The sequence below is a fragment of the Mesoplodon bidens genome, assembly GCF_964165515.1.
Source record: "Mesoplodon bidens genome assembly, chromosome: 18".
Lineage (NCBI taxonomy): Eukaryota > Metazoa > Chordata > Mammalia > Artiodactyla > Ziphiidae > Mesoplodon > Mesoplodon bidens.
In genome coordinates this window covers 57,454,594-57,463,296 of record NC_138175.1, presented here as the reverse complement: position 1 = coordinate 57,463,296, position 8,703 = coordinate 57,454,594, and the positions used below count along the sequence as shown (strand labels likewise).

The 8,703-nt window shown below is 54.8% G+C and overlaps 1 protein-coding gene across 2 annotated transcripts; it reads left to right on the top strand.

The window, feature by feature from the left end:
• The first annotated feature begins 2,571 nt into the window (after positions 1-2,571).
• Positions 2,572-8,566, top strand: DNAAF3 (dynein axonemal assembly factor 3). Of its 2 annotated transcripts, none has more exons than XM_081216947.1 (12): positions 2,572-2,697; positions 2,802-2,890; positions 3,188-3,330; positions 3,683-3,776; positions 4,874-5,031; positions 5,328-5,510; positions 5,722-5,847; positions 5,952-6,074; positions 6,320-6,449; positions 7,082-7,196; positions 7,365-7,439; positions 7,524-8,566. In XM_081216947.1, the coding sequence occupies exons 2-12, from the start codon at positions 2,806-2,808 to the stop codon at positions 7,930-7,932; spliced, it is 1,641 nt and encodes a 546-aa protein (XP_081073073.1). In that variant the 5' UTR covers positions 2,572-2,697; positions 2,802-2,805; the 3' UTR covers positions 7,933-8,566. The 2 variants fall into 2 exon arrangements, with proteins under 2 accessions (XP_081073073.1, XP_081073072.1); XM_081216946.1 differs by having other exon boundaries at positions 7,067-7,196.
• Positions 8,567-8,703: the final 137 nt, after the last annotated feature.

Sequence of the window (8,703 nt, the reverse complement as noted above, 5' to 3'; positions counted from 1 at the left end):
TGAGGAGTGACTGACTAATGAGTATGGGGTCTCCTTATGGCATGATGAGCAATTTCTGGAACTAGATAGTGGTGATGGTTGCACAATACTGTGAATGTACTAAACATCATTAATTGTAAGCTTCGTATTGTGTGTATTTTAACACACACACACACACAAAGATGAGGGGGAAGAAAATTCCATACAGAAGGGGCCCCAAGTTCCTTGCAAAGGCTCTGGGGGCAAGAACAGGCTTGATGTATTCTCAAAAGATCCAGGAGGCCAGTGTGGCTGGAGAGGAGCATCAGGGCGGATGTATGGGGGTGGGGGTGGGGGTGGGGGTGGGGACAGGACTTAAGAGACACAGCCAAGAGCCAGATCACACAGGAACTAGGGGGTGAAGCTAAGGAACTGGGATTGTATCTACATGCAGTGAGAAACCTCAGTAGGGTTTTAGAGGGAAGTGGCATGGCTTGGTTCACATTTCAGATTACTCTGGCTCCTCCGTGGAGGAAGCATTGTGGAGAGTGGCGGTGATGAAGATAAAAGACATTAAGCCTCACTGGAGAAAGTCAGGATCTGGGGCTCTAGTGGGCTGAAGGCTGACTCAGGAGGGGCCCAGGTTGGCTGGCCCACTCCTGGAGGGTTGCTGAAAACTCAGCCTTCATTTCCTTCCCACTAACCAGAACTGTCCTCAGCAGGCAGATGGACCTCCTTTCAACCCACCACACTCCTGCTAGCTGCATGTTACCTTTCCCATTTTAGAGAGCAGGAAACTGAGGCAGAGAGGGTGACTGACTTGGCTAAATTCATGTAGCAGGGTGAGGAGAGGGGACAGAGAACCGAGGCTCCTTGGGTGCTGTGCCCTGGGCTGGGTGCTGGGGATGATCTGGAGATGTGTCTCACTGGAGTCCCTGCCCTTGTGGAACTCACAGACAGCTTAAGTCACCTGGCCGAGTTCTCAGCCAGCAAGTGACAGGACAAGGTGTAAACCCAGCCATGTCTGGCACCAAAAGCCACATTCTCAAGCGTCCTCAACCCCAGATATAAAGTACAGGGAGTCACAGGGTAGACTACAGTGGCCATCTGCTGAAAAAGCAGGAGCAGAATTCAGGAAGATCCCCGGTTAAGGTTGAAAGGATGATTTGGAGTTTTCCAAGGGGAGAAGGGGAGGATGTTAGAAGGAGCAACACAAGCCATAAAGGGACTTCCCTGGTGGTTCAGTAGCTAAGACTCCGTGCTCCCAATGCTCCCAATGCAGGGTGCCCAGGTTCGATCCCTGGTCAGGGAACTAGATCTCACATGCCGCAATTAAAAGATGCCATGTGCTGCAACCAAAAAAAAAAAAAAAAGGAAAAAGATCCTGTGTGCCACAACTAAGACCTGGCTCAGCCAAGTAAATAAATAAATTAATAATAAATAAATAAACAAAAACACAAGCCATATAGACCTGGAGACAAAAGAGGACTTGGTGTGGTTCCTGAGGTGTGCTGTTACCATCTCTCTGAAGCCCTGTTGTGTAGCTTGCCCCCTTCTGTGGTGTAAATACTGTCACTGTGGCTGATTTCAAGCCACCAATGTGAAGTCTGAATATAGAGTTGAGAAGAGATGCCTACTACCACACCATCCTATAGTATTTCCCAGAGTAGAACAAGGGTCCCAAAATTTAAGGCAAAGCCAAAACAAGAACAAAAACAAAGTCACCAAAACCAACACACCCAGTAATCAAGATAGATAGTATTTTAATGCAATATTTTTTTAAAATTCAAAACTAATGCAAAAAAGAAATACAAGATGGAAAAATAAATAAGATATAAAAAATTTAAAGACAGGATCTGACCCTTCACTTGGACCACTCTGCCTTATCCTAATCCTGGCCCTTGTTCTAATAAAACTTTATTTACAAAAATAGACAGCCCATGGTCCTAGTTTGCCAACTTCATTTTTTTAACTATTGCATTAAAATAGCATTTCCTTCTTACAGGTACAATAGCTGTAAATAACCTTAAGACCATCAATAATTGTAAAATATAATAAAGTAGGAAGTGATGAGTTTTGAGTATGATTACTTTTATTTTAATGTATTTTATTGGAATTTAATTTTTAGTAATTAATTTAGTAAAAAGTTTAATTTTTAGTAATGATTGTGTGTAAAACCAGGTCACAAAATTCCTGAAAATTTAACAACCGGGGCCAGTGCTAGCTGGCCCCAGTACTTCGCCGTGTTTTTCTCACCTGGAGAGAAGCCCTGTGTGATAGAGCCAGGGTGTGAGGGGAAATGGGGCCACAGAGGTCTATAGTTTATGTTCTAAGCCACCTCAGTTTAATTTGGGTTTATCAAGATTCTGTTCCGTTCGGGCTAAATTTGAATCGGCCCAGGCCTCCAGCTTCCAGAAATTCGGATAGCCCCCAGCTCCGCCCCAGCCTCTTCTTGCCCCACCCCTTCTCCTCCAGCGCCGTCGTCATGACAACCGCGTCCTCTCGCCCACTGCTCCCACAAACCTTTAGCGCTCCCATTGGCTAAAAGTTTGCAACCGACAGGTCTCCCTCGCTCTCATTGGTCAGTTGATCGCGGTGGTGCCAGCCCGCACACTCCTATTGGCCGACTGATTGAAAAGGGCGGGGACTATGGGCAGCAGTTGTGTAGGGGCCTTCGGATCCCAGCGCCGCACCGAGAGGGGAGGGAGGGGACGTCTCGGGTTATTTGGAAGGATAAAGGTGAGGCGGGTGTGAAAGGGGCGAGAAGTCAGCGGAGGTGAGAGGGGAATGGGTGGGCAATGCAGACACGATATTTGGGGATTCCCGGGTTGTTTGTCCCGCAGGGCGATGACCACACCAGCGGGCTCGGGCACTGGCTTCGGCTCTGTGTCCTGGTGGGGCCTGTCCCCGGCGGTTGACCTGCAGGCTGAGAGTGAGTCGCCCACTCAGGACCACAAATCATCCGACATAGCGGCTGCTTTCACAGCCTGGCAGACAGTAACGTTCTGGCGCTATCGTTCTCTGAGGCTCCAAGGGCGGGGGGCGCCCTCCAGTGGACAGCCTAGATACCTCTTCGAACTACGAGTCCCAGAATGCTTAGAGGCACAGCTCCTTTTAAAACCAAGGCCAGGGGTGCAAGTCCTGCTGGGAGCTGTAGTCCATCGTGCTGGGGGGTGCTTCAGGGGGCGCTCTCCAGGCCACCAACCCCAGCCCGCTGTCGTCTTGTCAGGTCCTCCTGTGGACCCAGACTCACAGGCCGTTACAGAGCACGGGACCCCCGAGCTAAATGTGCTGCTGTTGGGCTCCGTGGATGGGCGACACCTGCTACGTACCCTGGCCCGGGCGGCTCTCTGGCCTCGAAGGAGGTTCCGTGTAAGCTGGGATTATGGGGTCCTGGAAGGAGGAGGATGAAGATAAGAGCACAGATTCCTGAGTCCTTGAGGGAGGAGGGAGCTGGGGACCCAGACTCCTAGGTCCTGAGGAGGGAAGGGGCTGGTGTTGGGGACTCCTGGGTTGAAGTGGGAGGAAGAGCCTAAGGATCAAGTCTCCTGAGTAGTGATGGGGAGGGTTCTGAGTGCCCACACTCCTGTGTTTGAAGGAGTGGGGCTGGTGTACAGGTCTCCTGGGTCCTGTGGGAGGAGGGGGCTGAGGTTTCCCACTCCAGGGTCTCCTAGGGGCCAGGAACACAGGTCTCAGAATCGTTCTTCCCTGTCTATCCTTCCAGTTTTATGTGCTGGAGAATAATATGGAAGCTGTAGCCCGACACATGCTGATTTTCAGCCTAGCCCTGGAGGATCCTGAGAAGATGGGGTTGCAAGGTCAGCAAAGACCCGGCAATCTGGCCCCCACCTCCTTCCCCCTCCCTGCAGGAATTCTGGCATTTCAAGGGTGCGGTTAAACATTTTGGACATTGTTCCCTATTTCATCACTTGCTCACTTGTTTGGTAGCCTTAGAGCCTCAGCTTTTCCCACCTTTGCAATGGGGATAAAAGATAATACTTCCTAGAATCATTTAGGGAATTCCAGGAGAAAAGCCACATAAAACTCTCAGAACTGTGCATGAACTGTGCATGACACAGTGTAAGCATTCAAAACCTCTTAGCGAGGGAGAAGCCCAAAAGAGATCAAAGGGCTTCCTGAGAGGTAGTGAGTCCCCCAGATGTGGGGAGGGTTTGGCTGAGCTGAGCTCAGTCCTGCCCAAAGCCTCCCTCAGGCCTGAGTCTCCCTTAGTTAGAGGTGTGCACCCCAGGGAATCTGCGTGGAGGAAGCGGCCTTGGAAGTGAGATTATAAGGAGGAGGGGGAGAAGGAGGACTTGGGTGGTAAATGATTATTTCCCAGTAACAAAAACTTCAGTTTAGTGCCTAGAGCAGAGTGTAGACTCAGGCAGGCTGTGTTCAAATTCTGACTCTGCTTGCTGTGTGACCTTAGTTGCGGCAGGCTAACTCTTAGTTGCAGCATGCATGTAGGATCTAGTTCCCTGACCGGGGATCGAACCCGGGCCGCCTGCATTGGGAGCGCGGAGTCTTATCCACTGCACCACCAGGGAAGTCCCTTTTATAAGATTCTTAACTAAAGTGAAAATATTCAACACTTTAACACACAAATCTTCATCTCCATCTATATCTATATACAACTTTTCCTTTTTTAAGGCAAGGGAAACAAACATGAAATTCAGGATTGGGGTTACCTGCAGGGGGTGGGAAGGAATAGGCGAGGAGACCTAGGTGAGGTGTAAGTTATTCTTCGTGTTCTAGCTCTTCAGGTGGGTAGGGAGTTTGCCTGGGTCCGTTGTGCTCATTACACGACTGTGGAATAAGAAGATCACTATAAAGTGGGTGTGCGTCATCCGCACGGGTCTCATTTCTGGGCTCACTCCTCTGGCCCCTCCTCTCATTTTCTTCCCCCTCCCCGCAGAGAGGAGCGAGACCTTCCTGGAGGTGTGGGGGAACGCGCTGCTGCGCCCCCCTGTGGCCGCCTTCGTGCGCGCCCAGGCCGGCCGCCTGGCTCGCCTCGTCCCGGAGCCCGATCGCCTGGCGGAGCAGCTGCCCTGGCTCAGCCTGGGCGCCCTGAAGGTGCCGCCGCCCGGCCTGCGACCGTCATCGGCGGGGATCCGCGTGGCGGCGGGAAGAATGGGGATGGGTAGTCCAAAAGGGTTTGCGTTGATGGATCGAGCTGAGGGCTCCCCGGCTCCCGCAGTGGGATATGGCCCTGGGGGTGGCTTCTACTCTCGAAGCCTCAGTTTCTTCATCTGAGAAAAAAGAGAATCGTTCCCACGCCCTGGGAGGGAAGGGAGGATCAGGTAAGAGAAGCCTTCGTTCCTGCAGCCGCTTCTCCCTCGTTCTCTCTCCACGCGGGCCTGGCCGTGCAGTTCCGCGAGCGCGACGCCCTGGAGGCCGTGTTCCGTTTCTGGGCCGGAGGGGAGAAGGGGCCCGAGGCTTTCCCCATGAGCCGCCTGTGGGACTCGAGGCTGCGCCACTACCTGGGCTCCCGGTACGACGCCCGGCGCGGTGTCAGCGACTGGGACCTGCACATGAAGCTGCACGATCGCGGGGTGAGGGCTGGGAGGAGGGGCCTGGGGTCTCCAGTCCTGGGTGTGTAGGAGGAGGGGCTGGGGCTTGAGGAAGCAGCGGTTGGGGGCCCGGAATCCTGGGTCTGAAGGAAAAGGGTGCCAGAGGCCCTCAGTGCTGGGTCTTTGGGAGGAGATCCTGGGATCCATATACCAGATTCACTGAGGCCTCTTTTCTTGCATCCCCCCACTCCAGGCCCGAGTCATCCACACCAGTGAGTTCCGGCGCTGGAGGGACACAGGAGTCGCCTTTGAACTCAGAGACTCCAGCGCTTATCACGTGCCCAACCGGACCCTGGCGTCCGGTCGCCTCCTGAGCCACGTGCGAGTCCACTCCCTGCCCTGGCTGCTTCTTCTTTTCGGGGGCCCAGGAGTCGGAGTCCCCAACATCGACCTCACCCGTCTCCTCTCTCCCTGATTTCCCAGCGCGGGGAGCGCGTAGCAGCGCGCGGGTACTGGGGGGACATCGTCACGGGGCCCTTCGTGGCCTTCGGCATCGAAGCGGACGACGAGACCCTCCTGAGGATCAGCAACGGGCAACCTATCAAGGTTTGAGGCTGGAGGTGCTGGGGCTGGAGGCGAGTTCGCGAGACCCCGCCCCCTGCCGTCCAGGCCCCGCCCCCTATGCGCCCCCTCTCTACTTCCTAGGGCCAGTCTGGAAGTGTAAGCTTGCCCGCGAGATGCTAGCTCTGGGGGTGGGGGAGTGTGGGGGTGGCGTACTCTAAGCCTCTCCCCTGCCAGTCCGGCCCCGCGGTCCTAGCCCCGCATCCGGCCACGCGCCTTCTCCCCCAAAGACCGCGGGCGAGATCACGCAGCACAACGTGACGGAGCTGTTTCGAGAGATGGCCGCCTGGGGGCGCACGAGAGCCGCCCAGGGAGACCCCGCGCAGGTGCAAGGCGACGCGGATGGAAGCCCGGAGCCTGGTAAGCGACGGACTCAGCCTTCTTCCTTGAGATGGAAAGTGGGGCTCGGGTGATCATGTCTGAGAGAGAATGGGACCCGGACCCCTGTCCCGGGCTTCAGGCTTCTGGTGTTTCAAGTCCAAGTATGGACTGATATGGTATCTAATGCCTGGACAAGTGACCTCCCCTTCCCGACATCCGGTCTATTTTTCTCTCTTCTCTTTGAGCTTCTCTCCCTTTCCTAAATCCTGACACCATCCTTAGCATTCTGAATTCCAGTAGTAGAATTCTCACCCTACCTGCAGAAGTCCAAGAGGCTGAGAACATTTTAACAAGGTTAAGCTGGGTCCCAGCTTAACGCTGGAGAGCACCCCCCCCCAAATCTGGTCGTGCCTCCTTCTACCCATCCCCTAACTTGGCCCTCCCGTGTGAATGGATGTCTTGTGTGGCCATGGGCCAACCACTCTCTTTTCTTCTCTTGAATCTCAGTTGCCTGGTCTGTAAAATGGGTCTCTGCATGCCAGGCCAATCTTCCCAGAATTTTCCAGGAATCTGCCTAAGAGAAAGGATGAGAAAGGGCTTGAAGACGGACAAGGCGAGTCATCTCCAAGCCTTGTCTGTCTGCCTAACTCTGCCAGTCTTCCCTTCCCCAGCAGCCCCTGTCCCGGGATCCTTCACTGTCCACTTCCTGTCCCTCGGTTCTGCCCAGACCCTTCACCACAAGAGCTGCTACAAGGGACGGTTCCAGCTTCTCTACGTGGCCTGTGGGTAAGAGGGCCTAGGAGGTTCCCAGATGTCCCTCCCCCAACCCCTCCTCCTTCAGACCCAGGAATCCAGGCCTCCAGACACTCCGTAATCAGAATCTAGGTCCCCAGCCCGCCTCTTCCCTCAGGACTTAAAAGTCTGAGCCTCAGCCCTCCCCTTTTCTCTCCGCAGGATGGTCCACCTTCTCAGCCCTGAGCTCGGTGCCTGCGTGGCCCCCGGAGGACGCCTCATTGTCGAATTAGCCCAGTGAGCCAGCGGAGAGCAGGGCGGGGAACTTCCAGACTGGGGGCGGAAAGCCAGGTCCCCTAACACGCTGCTTCCTGGTTCCAGGTTCCTAGTGGACCTGCGTCAGGAGCAGCTGCAGGGGTTCTCCACCCGGGTCGCGGAGCTAGCACAGGCGGCTGGATTCGCCCCACAGCCGGGGGCCAGGCGCTCGCACACCTTCGAGCGCTTCTACAAGGCCGGAGACTCTGCTCCCAGCCACAAGGACCCAGCTGTGGGATCTGGGACTCCGCCACCGGGAGTCCCGGCCCCGCCCCTTGAGGCAACCAACCCCCCCCACCAAGACCTGACCCAGCCCCTTGAAGGCGGGATCCCACCCTCTGAACCCCTCAAACGGCCCTCAGAGTCTCAGGCTTCACTGTTGGAGGCTTTGGTTCCACCCGCAGGGAGTCAGACCCCCACACCAGAGAGTCTGACTGTACCTCCAGAGACCAACTCCCCAATCCCTAACTTCTAAAGTCGGGTCTTAGGATCAGAACGCGCCTCTAGAATACTCAATTATACTCCCAGCATTCTCACTCAGCGCCAGAGGTGTCGCTAGAATTTCAGATTCCATTCCTGGGATTCTATATTTTATTCCTAGAATTCTAGATTGTTCTCTTGAGTTCTACATTCCGCTCCCAAGACTCTAAAACCAGCCTGGAGATCCGGCCCTGGGGCTCAGGCCCTCTGCGTGGTCCCCTCATCCCCAGGCATCCCACTCCTAACTAGGGGCTGGGGGTGTCTCCTCTCACAGGCTGGTCAACACTAGGGTGGTCAAAGTAAAGAGAGCCAGATCTTCTTCCCCGTGTGTCCGTGTGTCTTTCCTGCCTGTCTGTCTCCAGGGCTGGGAGAGGGGAGGGGCAGGAGTGTTCAGGAGAGGAGACTCGAGACCAGATTTCTGGGTTCCCAAGAGGGCTAGGGGTGAATTTCTCCGTGCTGCCTGCTGAGAGCCTGGGCACCCCACACCTGGATTCTCAAATAAATCAGCAAAATTTATGGAATGGCTAACAGGTTTGGGGCACTGAAACTGGCCATAACATGGTAAAAAAGAGTTCCGGCCCTCAAGGAGAATTACAATTTAGTGAGGGGGCGGGGCCTAGACTCCTGGGTCTGAGGGAGGAGGACGTTGGGGTCCGAACTCTTGTGTCAGAGGGAAGAAGGGCTGGGGACCTGGACTCCTGTGTCAGAAGGAGGAGGGTTTTGGGGGCCTGGGCACCCATCGGGGTCTGAGGATGGAGAGGTTGGG

Coding starts and splice junctions, on each gene's coding strand:
- DNAAF3 (XM_081216946.1), top strand. CDS start 2,806: ATGACCACACCAGCGGGCTCGGGCACTGGCTTCGGCTCTGTGTCCTGG. Junction 5,511..5,721: donor TGAAGCTGCACGATCGCGGG/GTGAGGGCTGGG, acceptor CCCCCACTCCAG/GCCCGAGTCATCCACACCAG. Junction 7,440..7,523: donor CTCATTGTCGAATTAGCCCA/GTGAGCCAGCGG, acceptor TCCTGGTTCCAG/GTTCCTAGTGGACCTGCGTC.